Here is a 19,581-nt window from a genome sequence, read left to right as displayed (position 1 = left end):
CGCGTGTAAAAGTTTTATACTACGACCACTTTGCAGTTAATAGGATTAATTAAAACAGAAGGTACAATGATTAGCTCAGGAGATGGTCTATTCGTCCCTTTGCGAGTCATCTTTCGAGCACCACATAGTACAATTGTCTAAAGTACCAAATTATTCTCCGACAAGTTAATGAACATTATTTTTCATAATTTAAGTGTCCGAAATTTTATAAAGTCAAACAGAATTTTTGCAGTTGAAAATTTGAGATTCGTTTGAGGATTCAAATTCATAATGTTCCAGATTCCTGTCGCTTTTAGAAAGAACCCTTCAGAAAATGTCGTACGTGGAATTCGTCGGATGCACACTGAATATATGTCTTCTCGAATATTACGTTATCATGGTGCGAAATTTACAAATTATTAATATAACGAGAAGCTTAAGAATCGTTACCTTCCTTTTCAGATAAATCTGTACATTCCCTTGAAATTGCAGGAATGGAATCAGAATCACATAACAGACGCCATAACGTTTCTCGTATTACTTATATCGCTTACGTTCAATATCTTTATATTTTGTTACATAGGACAGCTCGTTGCTGATCAGGTAGAAATCCTTTAAGAATTTATATCTCCACTTTTCATACGTTTCCTTCTATACATGGTTTTAATAGTCTAGGAAAATAGGGGAAATAGCATACATGATCGAATGGTACCGATTATACGGAAAGAAGAAGCTTTGCTGCATTCTGATAATCGCGATGTCCAATTCCTCGACCAAGTTAACTGCGGGAAGTATAGTGGAATTGTCCGTCAGCACCTTTTCCGATGTAAGTAGCGAATTACCATCCCCATTCATTCGTTTCTGCAAACTAAACGAAATATTGAACGAGTAGGTGGTCAAATCATCGGTAGCATTTTTGAACGTATTACGAGCACTAACTTGAATGTTCTACTAAACGTAATGTATCATGGTTCTTACCGTAATATTCGGTATGCTTCTTTACATCATATGTATACAAGATTTCATCAAGTATTATCTCTGGCATTACATTGAAACACCAGAAAAAGATATTTTACCATGTAGACTAATAAAAAGGATAACGAATCGCATTGATACTTTCTAGTGTTATTTTCTTTTTTCTTCATCTCGTTGAAAATTCTTTACTTTTCCTTAAAAGCGAAAAAAGACTAATACGAAATATAGGCACCGTGAAAATGTAACGTATACACGCAGCGTGCTTGCATTCTAGAAATATCAACGTTGCTCTACTCTCATTAGACATTTCAATAAATGTTCGGTTCATCGCCATTCTTCACGTTTAGTGCATCCATAATACATAAGAATGGATAGCTGTAAGTTGCAGAGGGTTTATTTCATTGGAAAACTACCTTTCACTCTCCTCTAATGGGAATAATCGGAAAATCAGCGCAAGCGCGGTATCGTTTCTCTTGCGACCGACATCAAAGTACAGACTACCAGTATCAGGAGAACATTCGAACGGTAGTAATGCAAAAATCGAAAATCAAGAAGATGTCGAGTCTCGCGACAGAACACGACGACTACAAGGGGAACACGAATATGAGTATTCAGTGGGGTCGCTGGATTTTGAAACCGATGGGCGTTTGGCCAAATCCGACCAACATTTCAACAGCTAGGAAATATATTTATCGGTTGATCAACATCATTTGCTACGGTTTAATCAGTTTCCTCTTCATACCTTGTAGTCTGTACTTGGTTCTCGAGGTGAAAGACATCTACAACAAGATCAAACTATTCGGTCCTTTGAGTTTCTGCGTGATGGCCTTTCTGAAGTATTATCTGTTGGCCCTTCACGAGGATGACATTCGCGAGTGTATCAAATGCGTCGAGTGGGACTGGAAAAACATAACATATTCTAAAGATAGAGAAATCATGATAACGAACGCCATCTTTGGCAGAAAATTAGTCGCTGTTTGCACATTTTTCATGTACAGTGGTTGTACCTTCTACTATATAGCTGTACCGATTAGTGTCGGAAAAATACGGGCAGACGATATCAACGTGACCTTTATCCCCATGGTGTTTCCTTTCACGAGTTTAATTATCGACACTCGTTACAGTCCCACGAACGAGATCGTATTTTTCATTCAATTGATTGCTGGCATACTGATGCATAACGTAACGTCAGCTACTTGCAGCGTAGCCGCTATATTTGCAGTACACGTTTGCGGCCAGATGCAAGTGTTGATGGGCTGGCTGAAACATTTGATAGACGGTCGATCAGACATGTATAAAAACGTGGATCAACGAATCGCGATGATCGTGTGTCAACACGTCCGAATATTAAAGTGTGTAAAAACTTTATACCATGATCACTTTGTGGTCACTAGAAATAATTACAACAGAAAGTACTATGGGTGGATCAGAAGATAGCCTATGTGTCACTTTGCTGGTCATCTGAGCATCGCATAGTACAAAAGTTTGATTTACCAAAATATTCTCAGACAAGTTGATGAACATTATTTTTCGCAGTTTGTGTCTGAAATTTTATAAAATCATACTGAATTTCTACAATTGAATACTTGAGATACGTTTGATAATACAAGTATATAATATTCCAGATTCCTGTCGCTTTTAGAGAAAACTCTCCAGAAACTATCGTATGTGGAATTCGTAGGATGCACAGTGGACATATGTCTTCTGGAATATTATATTATGATGGTGCGAAATTTACAAATTATTAATATAACGCGAAGTTTAAGAATCGTTACCTTTCTTTTGACATAAATGTGTACATTCCCTTAAAATTACAGGAATTTAAGCAGAGTCGCCTAACAAACATCATAACATTTTTTGTAATATGCATATCGCTTACGTTCAATATTTTTATATTTTGTTACATAGGACAGCTCATTGCTGATCAGGTAGAAATCCTTTAAGAATTTATATCTCCACTTTTCATACGTTTCCTTCTATACATGGTTTTAATAGTCTAGGAAAATAGGGGAAATAGCATACATGATCGAATGGTACCGATTATACGGAAAGAAGAAGCTTTGCTGCATTCTGATAATCGCGATGTCCAATTCCTCGACCAAGTTAACTGCGGGAAGTATAGTGGAATTGTCTATCAGTACTTTTTCCAACGTAAGTAGCGAATTACCATCCTCATTCACTCGTTTCTGCAAACTAATCGAAATATTGAACGAATAGGTGGTGAAATCATCGGTAGCATTTTTGAACGTACTACGAGCACTAACTTGAATGTTCTACGAAATGTAATGTGTCATAGTTCTTACCGTAATATTCGGTATACTTTTTTGTATCAAATATGTATATATGTAGAAATGTCCTTTACATCTGGCAGTACGTTGAAGCATCAGAGTAAGATATTTTACTAGAGGGACCAGTAAAAAGGACTACGAATCAAATTGCTACTTGGTAGTATTCTTTCTTTTTATACACCCTATCGAAAATTTTCCTTTTTTTCTTGAAAAGAAAGAAACAAATCAGTGATAAAATGAGCACCGTAAATATGGTAATACGTAACGTATATCATAATGGTTCATCTGTACGTATTATCTAGACACAGAGAGCCCCATTTTGTACTAATAATTACAACAGCTAACTCTTCGATCCAAGAGGCAGTTGGAACTATGGTTGAACTGTGTTTGATCACTCTTTCACAGTTATTCCACTTAATTCACAATAATATTCTGTTATTGGCAAACATTGGTACCGCTGTATCACAATATTAATATACATATGTACGCTTAAAGAAATGCAAAGTTTCACTCTCATAGGATTCTTATTCTCTATAAATTGCTTCCCACAACCTGTTGCAAAACGGCAATCGCACTCGTGCACTAGTAATGTTTGAAAAAATCAATTTATTGATGTCTCCCTGTCATCAATTTGCATCTATCACATTCATAGTGCATAAGGTAAGAAAGTAAGGACTGAGAAGGGTCGAACGCTTCGAAAAATATAGCTTCCAATCTCCCTTTCGAAAGCGGAATCATTACACGAGCGCACGCGCAATATTAGTTTTCATTTGAATCGTCATCGAACCAAATGGACACTCAGTATCAGGCGGGCTACCGAGTATGAAAGATGCAGAAACAGGTGTCCGTTGTAACTCGGTGTGGGCATCAGAGAGACGTGAACTTGAGTATTCAGTGGAATCGTTGGTTGCTGAAACCGATCGGTGTCTGGCCGAATTCGCATAGCTCGAGATTGGAAAAATATCTCTCCTCTCTGAAGATTATTCTTTGTTACGGTTTAATCTGTTTCCTGTCCATATCTTGCAGCATGTTCCTGGTGTGCGAAATCGAGGATACGTATAGCCAGATAAAAATGTTCGGTCCTATCAGCTTCTTCATCATGACGATCTTGAAATATTATCAGTTGATGGTTAACGAAGATAACATTCGTCAGTGCATGGAATATATCGAATGGGACTGGAAGAATGTAGGACACGACGAGAATAGGAACGTTATGATAGCGTACGCGAATTATGGAAGAAAATTAACAAAGATTTGTGTCTTCTTCATGTACAGTTCCTTCGTCTTCTTTTATATCATTGTACCTATTAGTGTGGGCAAAATTGTAACAGACAGCGGGAATTCAACGTATATCCAAATGCCGTTCCCTGCCTCCAAACGCATCGCTGACGTGCGTTATAGTCCGGCTAACGAGATCTTCTACTGTGTCCAATTTGTGACAGGTATATTGATACATTGTATAACATCAGCGGCTTGCAGTTTAGGCATAGTATTTGCGACACACGCGTGCGGACAAATGCAAGTATTGATGGAGTGGCTGGATTACATGATAGACGGCAGACCGGATATGAACAAGACAGTAGATGGTAGGGTCGCAAGCATCGTGGTTCAACACGATCGAGTATTAAAGTGAGTAAAATCAACTTATTCGCTGTACCGTAATTATAATCGTAAGTACGAGAGAAACCGATCGACAAAAATGTTTGCAACGAATTCGTAGCTAAATAAATTTCAAGATATTTTACAGGAAATAATTTGATATTAAGAATTTTTTCATTTTCAAACGTGAATATTCGAAAATGAAAAAATTTACAAATTTAAATAATCGCTGTTTCTAAACATATTTAAAAATTGCGTTATACTTATCGCTGACAATTTATTTTCGTTACGTTCCAGATTTTTAGCACTTACGGAAAAGGTGTTTCAGCAAATAGCTTTTGTAGAATTTTTAGGCAGCACGTTGAATTTGTGTCTTCTTGAATATTATATCATAACGGTATGCACACGATACAAATATAAAAGATGCAGCTACACGATCGACTATTAATGCACAGAACTCATTTTCTTGATGTTACAGGAATGGAATCTGAAAGAAAAAGCGGTTGCCTTTACTTATGTACTGTTACTCTTGTCGTTTACCTTCAATATATTCATATTTTGTTATATAGGAGAACTGGTCGTTAATCAGGCATGATTGTTTTACAAGTATCTAATTCGTGTATGTAGTTATAGAGAAGTTATTGAATAGAGATTAATAAAAATAAACGATATGTTCAATCAGTGCCAAAAAATTGGTGAAGCGACGTACATGACCGAATGGTACCGGCTATCAGGCAAGAAGAAACTTTGCTGCATTTTGATCATTGCAATGTCTAATTCATCGATCAAATTTACAGCTGGAAATATGGTTCAACTATCCATTAATACCTTCAGCGATGTAAGCATCAAATTAATACCGTTATCTTACTCGAATTTACAAACTAACGAAAATGGTTTAAACAAATAGGTCGTTAAAACATCAATGGCTTTCTTAAACATGTTGCGAGCATTGACATGAAGGTTTCTGGTTATGTAATAATTCGTCTCTACTAATTTATAAATAGTTGTACAAACTTTATGCACCTATATATGTTGTATTCAAAATCTAACAAAGTTAATAATTTAACTTTAATAATTAATTTAATAATTTCAACATTCTTCAACATATCAATATTAATTTCAAAGCATCATTCAGGTATTCAGTGATGAAAATACAACAACACTTATCACGCAATTTATTTTAACTACGCTCATCTCGGGAGTTATCAAACTCACTTATTAACGAATTTCCTTTTTCTTCGTTAAATTTCGTTTTCATAAATGTAAAAAAGAAACTGCTAAAAACGATCTGTATGATATAATTCGAAACACCGATGTCAGTTTATCATGAAATTGCAATATTCGTTTCAGTAGCAGCACTAGTTGATCACGTTTCCTTTCCGTGACACAATGGTTGAACCATGGCGATCTAGGATAGAGAAAAAATTCGCGCACGCGCCATTTTATTGGAGCCTTAGGACTCGAACGCAACCTCCACGGTTCACTCAGTGTGTGCCCTCCACGAAGTAATCATGGCAAATCTGATTTCTTCGATATTCAATGATTTTCATTTGCGCGACTTCCAGTATAGCACTCAAATAAATCGTTGGTTCCTAAAACCAATCGGAATCTGGCCGATGCTCACCGAGTCTACCAGAACAGAGAAACTTGTAGTAAAGCTATTAATCCTCACCTGCCACTTATTGATCATCTTGACTGTTGCGCCCTGTGTGTTGTACATTCTATTCGAAGATACCAGCCTGAAAGTTAGAATGAAGGCGATCGGTCCGATGAGCCACTGGCTGATGGGCGAACTAAATTACTGTTGCCTACTGATGAGATCCAGAAACATCGAGCATTGCATCATACACGTAGAACACGACTGGCAAACGGTTGAAAAAGTCAGTGACCGCGAAATTATGCTGAAGAGCGCCAAATTTGGACGTTTCATCGCGTGCATCGCAGCGTTATGTATGCACAGCGGCGTCCTGTCCTACAACGCGATCACAGGCTTTCAAAAGATTGTGTTCTACATTGGGAATGATAGTTATTCGATGTATCGGTTACCGTGTCCGTTTTACACGAACCTGTTGGACGTTAGATTCAGTCCAATGAACGAGATCATGTTCGTTCTACAGTTCCTTTCTGGATTCATCGTTACCTCCATTACGGTGGGAGCTTGCGGTCTGGCGGCTGTCCTGGCGATGCATGCTTGCGGTCAGTTGAGCGTTGTAATGTCCAAACTGGACAATCTGGTGGACACGAAGGAAGAGAAGGAGGAACAGAAGGTAGCTCGGCAGAAGCTTGGTTCCATCGTCGAGCATCATCTGCGAACATTGAGGTATCGTGTTTGTAGCTATCGTTGTCTGCAATTTCTTCACAGATATGTGATATTAACAGAAACATACTGGATAATTATGGTTTCGTATAAGAAAATATTGGTTCCAGTTTTCTATGTTACATAGAGAAAGTTATGAATATGATATGTCTCGTTGAGTTAGTGGGATGTACGATGAACATGTGTCTGATAAAATATTACTTGCTTACGGTACGTTTCAACACAGATATGAAACAAATATTCGACTTAATCATTTTGTGACACTTTTTCTTTTTTTACAACGGTTTCTAGTTAAAGTTAAGAGGATATGTATGTCGTGATGATTTTTAACGTATACGTGATATTTAAGCAAAGAACGGGTATTCGGATGTAGAACATTTTACGTAATAACAATAACGCGGAGATATTCATACAACGTACCCTAATTTCGCAGGAAAAGTCGAAGAAAGTATTAGCTACATATGTCATCGTATACGTATCGATGATCTTTAATATATTTATATTTTGTTATATCGGAGAGATAATTACGGAGCAGGTGAGAAAGTAAGACTGTAGGAAATTCTTATTAAACTATAAAGCACGAAAAACTCAACAGTGCAAAGAAGTCGGAGAGAAAGTGTATATGACCGAATGGTACCGCTTACCTCACAAAACCGCACGTAGCTTGGTCATGATCATCTCAAGATCCAACGTGGTGATCCAGATCACTGCTGGGAAATTTATACAAATATCTATCGTGACTTTTGGCGCTGTGAGTATCGACACGAACGAAATACACATGTAATCTACATGTATATTATACCTTTCAGGTGTTTAAAACGTCTTTCGCGTATCTGAACGTGATCCGCACCATGGCGATGTGAACCGCCACATTGTACCAAGACTACTAAGTTGACCAAACTTCTATCGTAGACTCGTTGCATGCTAAAACGGGAAAGAAAGAGTAAACATTCGTTGTTACCTACCAAGTATCAGTGCTATTGTATTATTGCTAGGTTCAGGAGTTTTGAAGGGTTAGGGTTATTTCTTATGCAACAGCTGGGGAAATATCGTCCCTTACTTTCTGAATTTCGCCTGCGCTTTTTACGTAGAATTATACGATTTCCGACGAATATAATAAACACAAAATTACAGACTTTGAGTCACTTTGAGCCACACACACCTTCGAGAACTGTCGCTAAAGCTGCCTATTATGTATCATGAACAAAGTTACAATACACTCAATAGATACCAAAATATTCGTGCCTTACGAGGATAAAAATCATACTTTACAACGAGAAAATTAAGCAACACCATTTAATAGTAGTAGATATTAATAAACGATTGTTACGACTGTTAAGCGATTAGATTAGGTAGGCAAAGAAAATTATTCCTTCATTGCTCAATTTCGATTTCAGCGTCGACTTCTTAAACTTCTTACACGACTCGATTAAATGGAATTATTACTGATTTTGTATATAGAACTATAGATTCCGATACAGAAATTGTGACAATGTTTAGCTTTATATTTCATTTACAAAATTTCCATCACGATCCTTTATTAATGTTATAAAGCCCTATTATAATTATTCAGTACACAATAATAAATAGGCAACCAATTGCTCATAATCTCGAGTATATGGAATAAACTTGCTAATTTCAAAATATCTAATTCGAAATTACTCGAAATGCCCGATTACGTATAAACCATTTATCTCGCACGACTATATCCTACAATTTCTTCGATATTTAAGTTGTTTGCTACTTCCGTTTGAATAACATTTTACTGACTAGACGAATCGATCAATGAACACAGCAGTTAAAAGGCCTACGCAAGCGTAGTGAATGTTTCTATTTGTACACGATTCTGTTCCTTCACGACTTCGATAGCTACTTCATTCCGCGATGACGAACGAATCAGTGATCACAAGCACGAGTATCAATAACAGTGACTACAGTCTTCAGCTGAACCGATGGTTCCTGAAACCAATCGGTGTCTGGCCTCTCTCTTCTACTACACCGCGACTAGAAAGAATCGCTTCGGTTACTTTAAATATCCTGTGTTACGGATTCGTACTGTTCGCTATAGTTCCGAGTTTACTCCAAATGATCTTGTCAGATGAGAATTTATACACGAAGATAAAAATGCTTGGCCCCGTGAGTCATTGGATGGTTAGCTGCGTCAATTACACCGCTCTGTTGACACGGAGTAAAGAGATACGTCATTGCGTGGAACACATACAAGCTGACTGGCAAATGGTGACAAGGGAGTCGGATCAGCAACTGATGCTGAGAAACGCAAGATTTGGCCGCTACGTAGCGGCTTGGTGTATGATCTTCATGCAGGGTTCCGTTTTGTTCTTTTGTTTCGTGGCAGCGTTTGCCACAGAGATAATCCAAGTGGGCAACGAGACCAGGATCATACACGTGTTACCTTGTGCGGTGTACAAGAAGCTTGTAAATGTTGACGAAAGTCCAATGAATGAAATTTTTCTGTTCGTACAGATTTCTTCGGCCTTTATTGCAACTTTCAGTACTGTTGGGATTTTCAGCTTTTCGGCTGTATTGGCTGCTCATGCGTGTGGCCAGCTAAACGTAGTCATGCTGTGGATCACCGAATATGTAAATGATTCAAGAGACAAGAAAGCAGGTACTCTGAATAAAATAGGGGTGATTGTGGAGCAACATTTAAGAACACTGAAGTAATCAATTCATATTCTGTTTTGATGTTTTCCCGGCGATCTTTGCGATAACGCTTTTTGTTCATTACAGATTCATATCGTTTATCGAGGAAGTGTTGAATCGTATATATTTTTTAGAATTATTTAGATGTACGATGGATATATGCATACTTAGCTACTATATTCTTGCGGTGCATACTATATAATTTGTTATTATCGTGTGCCTGATTTTTTTTTAAACCACATTCTATTTTATGAAACCTTCTGTAGGAATGGGTTGACCATGATATTAAAAATTTGGCTACTTACTTCTTCATACTCATTTCAATCTTATTCAACATATTTATATTATGTTATATGGGTGAAATCTTGTCGGAAAAGGTATCAGAAATTCTTTAATGTCAAGTGATGTAAATACAGTAACGAATATACAGCATTAAAGTCGCGCCGAGTACTAATCTAACGAGTCTTTGACAGAGTAAAAAAGTTGGCGAAGCGGTTTATATGACAAATTGGTATCATTTACCTGAAAGAAGTATCCTTGATTTGATTCTGATTATCACGCGATCAAGTGTCGTGGTACATATCACTGCTGGAAAATTCATTCGGATGTCCATTTACACGTTTGGAGATGTAAATCAGTTTACTACTTATATTTGGATGCATGAATTTGTTGTCATGAAATACACTGTTCTTTCAGGTCGTGAGAACCGGTTTCGCATACTTGAACCTACTGCGACGAATATCATGACAAAATTAATGACAAAATGATGTTTGAATTTATATCATTGCATGAAATACACAGAATAATGTATCTATGTTATAGAGTAGTTATGAAATGGTAGATACCTGTTCATTTTAACAAATACGACTGCAATATATTAAATCCGAAGTTATATGGTAAAGAACTACAACACGGCATCCTATAACACGGTTTCACTCTAACACAATAAGAAAATTGCAAAAACCTTTGTACAACACTGTACTTCTACATGAGCAGTGACGACGAAGAAATTTATTAAATTAAAGTTGCATTAAATTAAAATAATATTATTGTTATTTTTTTGTTTTTTTTTTTCGTTTTGTTTTGTGCTGTACATACATTTATATTTTTAATCAAAATTAAGTTGTTTATGTAGAACTAAAAAAAAATTTGTTTTTAGTAAGTTTTCGGAACGTAATCCCCCTTTTTGTACTGGCTCTGGGTCTCATACAACACGGTTTCACACAACACGGAATTTTCTAAGAACCTATCTACCGTGTTATAGGAGGGTTACCTGTATTTCAAAGTACATTATGGTAAGAAATAGAAAATCATGACACAATGTAAGTATATAAAGATGCATCCCTTTTACGTAACTTTATAAATATTTATGCAATCAATTCTGTTTAATTAGCAGCACTGAAACCTCCGCTACTTCCGTATTCCTATAATGAGAATTTGACAATATCAAAACTATTGTACCGTATTCAACTGCATTCACCCTCTGTAGCAAGTTGTAGGGCCTAGAAAAGTTGGCTGGCGGCCAATTCTTCAGACTTAATCTGCGCTAGTGTTAGACAACCTGATATAGAGGCATTGGATATGTAAGGTATCCTTGATTCAGATGTATCCACAACTTCGATAAATAATCCCAGTCACGAATAAATTCGTAACTACAGAAACCAATCTCGGTAGCAGCAGTCGCTATAGTCTCCAGTTGAACCGTTGGTTTTTCAGGCCTATACGTGCTTCACTATCTTTCCCCGCATCCACGGGACTTAAACTAATCGTTCCTTTTATTTTACTCGCCACCGTAATTCCTTGTATACTTCACCTTATCCTGGAAAAGAAAGGTTTGGTTGTAAAAATGAAACTAGTTGGACGTGTGTGGGTCACTGGTTCGTTGGTAGTATCAATTATATTGTTCTGTTACTGCGAGATAGAGATATTCGTTACTGTGTGAAACACATGGAAGCGAACTGACGAATGATAGCAAGGGTAAAAGATCAGCAGCTTATGCAAAAGAATGCGAAGTTTGGCCTCTATGTAGCACTTTCTTGCGCGGTCTTCGTGCAGAGTGGTGTTCTCTGTTTTTGCATTTTGACAGCGTTTAGTACGGAGGTGATCTAATTAGGCAAAGATACGAGGTCAAATACCATGTCTTGTATACACGATAATCGTAGATATCAATGTCAGCCCCCTATAAACAAAATCGTTCTTGACGTACAATACATGTTGGGATTCATTATGAATTCTAGTACAGAAGGAATTTTTAATATTGCAGCTGTTCTCTGTGTGTACGCGTGTGGTCAATTATATTTGGTTATGCTGTGGATTGAACAATTTGTAAATCATTCAAAGATGCAGGACGAAATTGCTTTCTTAAAAGGAAACGCGAATGATTCTTTAGCAATACGCGAGTGTATTCAAGTATGGGTTGCTCAATATATTTTTTACTCGTTCAAACAAATTCATTACTCACATGCCTTTGTTTTCATAAAATTATAGAATTTGATACGGAAATATTGACAATATTACAAAATTTCGATCACTATTCTTTACTGACTTTCGATTATAATTATTTAGCACACAATAATAAATGGGCAAATACTTGTGCACAATCCCAAGAATACCACACAAACTTGCTAAAAAACACGCAGTACGTTCATGCATACACTTAAAAAGTTTCAAAATATCTAATTCAAAATTACACGGAATTCTCGCTTACATATATACTGTTCATCTCACACGGCTATGTTTTACAACTTCTATCGCATCTAAATTATTGGCTTCCTCCTTTTGAACAATATTCTACCGACTAAATAAGTCGATCAATGAACGCAACACGTAAAAAAATTACGCAAGCGTAGTATCGGTTTTATGCACCTGTTACTGGTACACGATTCGGTGCCTCCTCAGTTTCGATAGCTACTTCATTCAATAACGATGAACGAGGTATTGACCATTGGTGCGAGTACCAAGAACATCGGTGACTACAGTCTTCAACTAAACAGATGGTTCCTAAAACCAATCGGTGTCTGGCCTCTCTCTCCTACTACACAGCGACTAGAAAGAATCGTTTCGGTTACTTTAAATATCCTGTGTTACGGATTCGTGCTGCTCGCCATAATCCCCAGTTTACTCCAAATGATCCTGGTAGATGACAATTTCTACCTGAGAATAAAAACGCTTGGCCCCGTGAATCATTGGATCGTTAGTTGCGTCAATTACACCGTTCTGTTGGTACGGAGTAAAGAGGTACGTCACTGCGTGGAACACGTACAAGCTGACTGGCAAATGGTGACAATGGAGTCGGATCAGCAACTGATGCTGAGAAACGCAAGATTTGGCCGCTACGTAACGATTTTGTGTGCGATCTTCTTCCAATTTAGCGTTTTGTGCTATTTCTTCATGATAGCGCTTTCCACGGAGGAAATCCAAGTGGGCAATGAGACCAAGATCATACACACGCTACCTTGCGCGGTGTACAAGGAGCTTGTAAATACCGACGAAAGTCCAACGAATGAAATTGTCCTCTTCATACAGATATTTGCGTTCGTTATTGCAAATTCCAGTACTATTGGGATTTTTAGTCTTTCAGCTGTATTGGCTGCTCATGCGTGTAGCCAGCTAAGCTTAGTCGCGCTATGGATCACCGAATATGTGAACAATTCTAGAGGCATGATAGCAGGAAGTCGTAAAGAAATAGGAGTGATCGTGGAACAGCATTTCAGAACGCTGAAGTAATATCAGTATTCTGCTTTCATACCTTTGACAGCGATCTTTACGATCATATTTTTTATTTGTTACAGCTTTATATCGTCGATCGAGAACGCGATGAATAAAATATATTTTTTAGAATTATTTAGATGTACGATGGATATATGCATACTTAGTTACTGTATTCTTATGGTACATACCAAATAATTTGTTAATATCGTGTGCCTAACTTTCTTTTAAATCAAATTCTATTCTATGACACCTTCTGTAGGAGTGGAATAATCATGATTTCCAAAATTTGACTTTCCACTTTCTGATGCTCGTTACGATCTTATTCAACATATTTATATTATGTTATATGGGTGAAATCTTGTCGGAAAAGGTATCAGAAATTCTTTAATGTCAAGTGATGTAAATACAGTAATGAATATACAGCATTAAAGTCGCGCTGAGTACTGATCTAATAAATCTTTGACAGAGTAAAAAAGTTGGCGAAGCGGTTTATATGACAAATTGGTATTATTTACCTGAAAAAAGTATCCTTGATTTGATTTTGATCATCTCGCGATCAAGTGTTGTGGTACATATCACTGCTGGAAGATTATTTCGTATGTCCGTTTACCTGTTTGGAGATGTAAGTGTGCTTGATATTTACATTTATTTGCATTCATTTGCATTCATTTGTCCTCAAGAAATACTCTGTTCTTTCAGGTGGTGAAAACCGGTTTCGCGTACTTGAACCTGGTGCGTCAAATGTGACCAAATTCATGAAGTAATTGATGTTTAAATTTGTAGGGTTAAATGATATATTCAGAATATTATGTGTGTGTTATAGAATATTTGTGAAATACAAGGAATTTGTTAAATTTGACAAATATGACTGCAATTTATTAAATTCGAAGTTATATGAAAAAAAATAATGTGTTCAAAAATGTTGTTATGAGAAATAAAATCACGTCACAGTTTATGTATAGAAAGTTACATCTCCTTGCTCTGGCTTCTATGTAACTTTCTAAATATTTAAACTATCAATTCTGTTTAATAAGCAGCACTAAAACTTTCACTACTTTCCAGTGCGTACTATAACAGTTTGTCGATATCAATTTACTATATGCAACTGTGTTTACCGTCAGCAACAAGTTGTAGTTACTAGACAAATCGATCGGCGTTCAGTTTTTCAGATTTTATCCGCGCAAGCGTTAGGAAATCCGGTGTAGTGGCATACGCCATGTAAGGTATCTTTGGTTCAGTTGAATTCACAACTTCGACGAGTAATCACAATGACGAACAACTTTCTAGCTACAGAAACCAATCGCGATAATCGTGCTAATTATAATCTTCAGCTGAACCGTTGGTTTTTAGAGCCTATAGGAGCTTGGCCATTTTTTCCCACAACCAGCAATCTCGAACGAATTGTTTCATTTATTTTAATCGTCATTTGTTACAGCCTTTTACTCGCCACCGTAATTCCTTGTATACTTTACCTGATCCTGGAAGAGAAAGATTTCGTTGTAAAAATGAAACTAGTTGGACCTGTGGGTCACTGGTTCGTTGGTAGTATCAATTATACTGTTCTGTTACTGCGAGGTAGAGATATTCGTTACTGTGTGGAACACATGGAGGCGGACTGGCAAATGATGACAAGGGTAAAAGATCAGCAGCTTATGCAAAAGAATGCGAAGTTTGGCCGCTATGTAGTTCTTTCTTGCGCGATCTTCATGCAGAGTGGTGTTCTGTGCTTTTGCTTATTGACGGCGTTTAGTACGAAGGTGATTCAAGTGGGCAACGACACTAAGTACGTGCATCAGATACCATGCCCGGTATACACGAAACTAGTAGATGTTAATGCCAGCCCCATGAACGAGATCGTTCTTCTGGTAGAATGCTTGTCGGGATTCATCGTGAATTCTAGTACTGTAGGAGTTTTTGGTATTGCAGCTGTACTATGTGCACACGCGTGTGGCCAGTTGTCCGTTGTTATGCTGTGGATCACGGAATTTATAAATGAGCCAAAGGAGCAGGGCAAAATTGCTCCTTTTAAACAACTGGGAATGATCGTTGAGCATCATCTGAGAGCATTGAGGTATGGTTCCTTTTATATCTTTGTTACATATTTTGCAACACGTTTATATTAAGTTTTAATTCCAGCTTCATTTCTTATATCGAGCAAATGATGAATCGGATATATTTCTTGGAATTATCCAGATGTACTATTCACATATGTATCCTAAGCTACTATATTATAACGGTATACGTGTTGCAAGCAAGAAAATTCTATTTTATTTGTATTTTTTAGTTTGTTATAATCATGAAAGAATTTATTCTGTATTTACTTGTTTAATACTCTCTATATTTTCTAGGAATGGGCTGAGCATGACGTTCAAAATCTGATTATCTATTTTATGTTGCTCTTTTCAATTTCTTTCAACATTTTTATAATATGTTATATTGGTGAAATTTTATCGGAACGGGTACTTGTTTCTTATTATTACTCGATCATCTCATAGATTATATTCGTAATCACTGTTAACCGTATGAATTTTTACAGAGCAAAATGGTTGGCGACGTGGTTTATATGACAAATTGGTACTATTTACCGGGAAAGGATATCCTTGACTTGGTTTTAGTCATCGCACGATCGCGAGTGGTTGTCCAAATCACTGCTGGGAAGATAATTCATATGTCTGTTTACACGTTCAGTGAAGTAAGTCAGATTAATTACTCATATTTCCAGGTAATCATCTTTCATTGTAGAACCCATAGAAATACCTGTTATTCCAGGTCATAAGATGTGCCTTCGCGTATTTAAATTTACTTTGTCAAGTTTCATAACAATTGCGAAACTTTAACTAGTTCATTACTTACATTCATTTATGATGAACATAATTATATTCAGTCTGATCCAGAGATCAGTTTGTGGAATTGGGAATAAAAAAAAAAAATGTGATAACATTAATATTTATATTTTATTATTAAGCTTCTTCCAAGATTTTTTGTTGGTCCTCTATATATTCCAATTATAATTATAATAATACGATAAAAAGTATACAAACTAATTAATCCTGAGAAACTAATATTAACTACGAAACTACGTAGGGAAATTAGTATTTTCATAAATGCATTGTCATATCACGAGAAACATGGCAAATGTTGTCACCATGCAGGTGTACATACATATATAACTATTATGGCAACCTACCTTCTCTAGGTCTGAATTCCACGTCGCCTTCTAAGTGTTTAGATAATTAATCATGTGAACCTTACCATCCTTCGAATAAGTTGTATCATCAAACAGCATCACACAACTCTTTTGCATGAACGTTCCATGATTCATACAGCTTTAATCCGACAACGTAGAAATATCGTATGCCACTGAGTTCATATCTGCAAATTACAGCGGCTAGACAGATCGATCGCTGTAAAGTTCTTCAAACAAATCTGCGCAAGAGTTAAACAATCTGCTTTACTGGCACATGCCATGCAAAATACTCTTTGTTCTGTTGCGTTCGTAGCTTTGATGAGTAGTCACGTTGTTTGCTAAATTCATGGCTGTAGAAACCAATGTCTATAGTCACAGCGACTACAGTCTGCAGTTGAATCGCTGGTTTCTGAAACCGATAGGTGCCTGGCCCGCTCTTTCCACGACCACGACAGTCGAACGAATCTCTTCGATCATTTGAATCATCGTCTGCTACAATTTTTTACTATTCACGCTAATTCCTTTTGTGCTTTACTGATTCCTGGAAGAGGAAGGCTCCGTCGCGAAGATAAAGCTGGTTGTACCTATCGGTCACTGGTTTGTTGGCAGTGTCAACTATACCGTTCTCTTATTTCGAGGCAAAGATATGCGTGACTGTGTAGCGCAGATGGAAGCCGACTGTCGAATGGTAACAAGGAAAAAGGACCAACAGTTGATGCTAAAGGACGCAAAATTCGGTCGCTATGTGACAGCTTCTTGTGCGGCCTTCATGCAAGGTGGTGTCCTGTGCTTTTCCTTTCAGACAGCATTGAGTACAGAGGAGGTTCTAGTGGGCAATGAGACGAGGTCCGTGCATCGGATACCATGTGCGGTATACACGAAACTAATAGACGTGAATAGCAATCCTACGAATGAGATCGTTCTCCTCGTACAATGTTTGTCAGCATTCATCGTAAATTCTAGTACAGTAGGAATTTTCAGCCTTGCGACTGTTCTAGGTGCACACGCGTGTAGTCAATTGTCCGTGGTTATGCTGTGGATTACAGAATTCGTGAATGAGCCAAAGAAGCAGGGTAGAATTGCTCCTTTTAAACAAATAGGAATGATCGTTGAGCAACATCTGAGAGCTTTTAGTTATGAGTCCTACGTTCTTCATATATTTTCCAAGATATTTTTATGATAATGGTTTGTTTTAATGGTAGCTTCATATCTAACATCGAAGAAACAATGAATGGGATATGCTTCTTAGAATTAGGTAGACGTACTCTCCATGTATGTCTACTGGGCTATCACATCGTAACAGGGAATACTAAAAAGCTCATATTTGACATAAAAATAAAGCTTCTATTCTATTAAAAATTTGTATTGTTATGTTTGTACAAATCTTCTCCCGCACTGTTCAATTTTTACATTTTCATTCTTACATGTTGTAAGAATGGGCAGAACGCGATATCAAAAATTTGGTTATTTATTTTATGTTGCTCGTTTCCATCTGCTTTAACCGTTTGAGTGCCAAGCGGCGCGATCGCGATCGCGCTTCTTCTATTTTGTGTCCAAAAGTGCCAGCGCTCTGAGCTGCGAAGCTGACAATCAGCGCGCTCGGTTGGTGAACGCGGAATATGAGAAGCGCTATCGCGCCGCTTGGCAAATATCGATTGGGAAACAATAATGACCCGTGGCACTCAAACGGTTAACATTTTTATAATATGTTATATCGGTGATAATTTGACGGAACAGGTACCAGTGTCTAATATACAATGATGTAATGTGTTAAAATAATAGTTAGCATTAATTGAACGAATTTTTAACAGAGCAAGAGAGTCGGCGAAGTGGTTTACATGACAAATTGGTATTATTTACCTGGGAAAGATATTCTTGACTTAATTTTGATCATTACGCGATCGAGTGTATTGGTCGAAATCACTGCCGGAAAGTTTTTTAATACGTCGATCCACGCATTCGGTGATGTATGTCTGCTCGATATTTATATTTTTACGTATTCGTATATCTTCAGGAAATCCATTGTTATTCCAGGTTATAAGAACCGCTTTCACGTATTTGAATCTGTTGAATCAGGTGTCGTAACAAAATATTATACGTCTCGAATTTAACACAAAGATTAGCAATAGTACTATTTAGAATTTGTATTCGCTGACTGTAGAATTATACGCACTTTGATGACACTAGCCTTTGTAATAATAACATTTGTAATATTTGCATTAACATTAACGAAATGAAAGTTGCAATTAATTCCTCGATGATAGATGCAACCTTAAACCGGACTATAATTTTCCATTGTCATATACTAATCTTATTCCACAATATTAATTTGTAATATACTATGTCAACTATTCTATTTTCGATCGTTGCAATTGACTGTACTGAATATGCATAATTTCCGGTATAACAATTATTTACAACTCTTTTCAAATGACAATGTGAAACGAAGACGAAAATTTACCCTTGTACGATATTCCGGAAACGTAACTGCAGCAGGATTATTCGCACTATTAAATACCACGACGTTTGATCGAATTTACCATCTTCCAAATTAATGCAATACACCTCGCGAATGGTTTCAACCCGAAGACATTGCAAGTCGCATGACAGCTGTTAACAGCTTATGGCCGTTTATAAGCGTTTACCTGCGCACTGTTGCAACAAGTTGTGGCGACTGATTAGACGAATCGGTCGACGTAGAATAGTTGAGAGAAACCTTCATTTCATTTTAGCAGGTTTATATTTACTCTTTTGAGGAATAGGCGGATCACGATATCCGAAATCTGATTACGTATTTCATGATACTTACATCCATGATTTCCAACATTTTTACAGTATGTTATGTAGTACGAGATAACATA

General features: G+C 37.0%; 5 protein-coding genes and 2 pseudogenes across 5 annotated transcripts; all 7 read left to right on the top strand.

The window, feature by feature from the left end:
• Positions 1–1,509: 1,509 nt before the first annotated feature.
• Positions 1,510–5,799, top strand: Or30 (odorant receptor 30). Its single transcript, XM_017904225.1, is given in 10 exon segments — positions 1,510–2,306; positions 2,580–2,679; positions 2,772–2,882; positions 2,950–3,105; positions 3,326–3,334; positions 4,045–4,871; positions 5,139–5,238; positions 5,320–5,430; positions 5,524–5,679; positions 5,749–5,799. Coding segments are annotated over 10 exon segments (2,418 nt in total).
• A 553-nt stretch (positions 5,800–6,352) lies between these two features.
• On the top strand, positions 6,353–8,021 carry Or26 (odorant receptor 26). The gene is made up of 5 exons (XM_017904224.1): positions 6,353–7,161; positions 7,269–7,368; positions 7,592–7,693; positions 7,754–7,909; positions 7,968–8,021. The coding sequence occupies exons 1-5, from the start codon at positions 6,353–6,355 to the stop codon at positions 8,019–8,021; spliced, it is 1,221 nt and encodes a 406-aa protein (XP_017759713.1).
• Positions 8,022–9,042: 1,021 nt separating this feature from the next.
• Positions 9,043–10,569, top strand: Or27 (odorant receptor 27). Its single transcript, XM_017904241.1, has 5 exons — positions 9,043–9,839; positions 9,910–10,009; positions 10,089–10,199; positions 10,296–10,451; positions 10,519–10,569. Exons 1-5 carry the CDS (start codon positions 9,043–9,045, stop codon positions 10,567–10,569), a joined length of 1,215 nt encoding a protein of 404 aa, XP_017759730.1.
• A 565-nt stretch (positions 10,570–11,134) lies between these two features.
• On the top strand, positions 11,135–12,450 carry LOC108550485 (uncharacterized; annotated as a pseudogene).
• A 297-nt stretch (positions 12,451–12,747) lies between these two features.
• On the top strand, positions 12,748–14,280 carry LOC108550484 (odorant receptor 4-like). The gene is made up of 5 exons (XM_017904223.1): positions 12,748–13,544; positions 13,614–13,713; positions 13,793–13,903; positions 14,000–14,155; positions 14,233–14,280. Exons 1-5 carry the CDS (start codon positions 12,748–12,750, stop codon positions 14,278–14,280), a joined length of 1,212 nt encoding a protein of 403 aa, XP_017759712.1.
• Positions 14,281–14,801: 521 nt separating this feature from the next.
• On the top strand, positions 14,802–16,353 carry LOC108550531 (odorant receptor 46a-like). The gene is made up of 5 exons (XM_017904268.1): positions 14,802–15,604; positions 15,670–15,769; positions 15,882–15,992; positions 16,070–16,225; positions 16,303–16,353. Exons 1-5 carry the CDS (start codon positions 14,802–14,804, stop codon positions 16,351–16,353), a joined length of 1,221 nt encoding a protein of 406 aa, XP_017759757.1.
• Positions 16,354–17,066: 713 nt separating this feature from the next.
• LOC108550527 (odorant receptor 82a-like) lies at positions 17,067–18,805 on the top strand (annotated as a pseudogene).
• Positions 18,806–19,581: the final 776 nt, after the last annotated feature.

The sequence above is a fragment of the Eufriesea mexicana genome, unplaced genomic scaffold (assembly GCF_001483705.2).
Source record: "Eufriesea mexicana isolate 0111107269 unplaced genomic scaffold, ASM148370v2 scaffold2792, whole genome shotgun sequence".
NCBI classification, from domain to species: Eukaryota; Metazoa; Arthropoda; class Insecta; order Hymenoptera; family Apidae; genus Eufriesea; species Eufriesea mexicana.
Note: the sequence above shows the minus strand (reverse complement) of the source record. Positions and strands in the feature narration are given on the sequence as shown.

What these genes read in the sequence shown, in the direction of transcription:
- Or27 (XM_017904241.1), top strand. Translation starts at nt 9,043, where the DNA reads ATGACGAACGAATCAGTGATCACAAGCACGAGTATCAATAACAGTGAC. An exon ending in GTGAAATCTTGTCGGAAAAG is followed by an intron (nt 10,200 to 10,295) that starts GTATCAGAAATT and finishes AGTCTTTGACAG; the next exon opens with AGTAAAAAAGTTGGCGAAGC. An exon ending in CCATTTACACGTTTGGAGAT is followed by an intron (nt 10,452 to 10,518) that starts GTAAATCAGTTT and finishes CTGTTCTTTCAG; the next exon opens with GTCGTGAGAACCGGTTTCGC.
- LOC108550484 (XM_017904223.1), top strand. Translation starts at nt 12,748, where the DNA reads ATGAACGAGGTATTGACCATTGGTGCGAGTACCAAGAACATCGGTGAC. An exon ending in CAGCATTTCAGAACGCTGAA is followed by an intron (nt 13,545 to 13,613) that starts GTAATATCAGTA and finishes TATTTGTTACAG; the next exon opens with CTTTATATCGTCGATCGAGA. An exon ending in GTGAAATCTTGTCGGAAAAG is followed by an intron (nt 13,904 to 13,999) that starts GTATCAGAAATT and finishes AATCTTTGACAG; the next exon opens with AGTAAAAAAGTTGGCGAAGC.
- Or26 (XM_017904224.1), top strand. Translation starts at nt 6,353, where the DNA reads ATGGCAAATCTGATTTCTTCGATATTCAATGATTTTCATTTGCGCGAC. An exon ending in TAAAATATTACTTGCTTACG is followed by an intron (nt 7,369 to 7,591) that starts GTACGTTTCAAC and finishes CTAATTTCGCAG; the next exon opens with GAAAAGTCGAAGAAAGTATT. An exon ending in CTATCGTGACTTTTGGCGCT is followed by an intron (nt 7,910 to 7,967) that starts GTGAGTATCGAC and finishes TATACCTTTCAG; the next exon opens with GTGTTTAAAACGTCTTTCGC.
- LOC108550531 (XM_017904268.1), top strand. Translation starts at nt 14,802, where the DNA reads ATGACGAACAACTTTCTAGCTACAGAAACCAATCGCGATAATCGTGCT. An exon ending in TAAGCTACTATATTATAACG is followed by an intron (nt 15,770 to 15,881) that starts GTATACGTGTTG and finishes TATATTTTCTAG; the next exon opens with GAATGGGCTGAGCATGACGT. An exon ending in CTGTTTACACGTTCAGTGAA is followed by an intron (nt 16,226 to 16,302) that starts GTAAGTCAGATT and finishes CTGTTATTCCAG; the next exon opens with GTCATAAGATGTGCCTTCGC.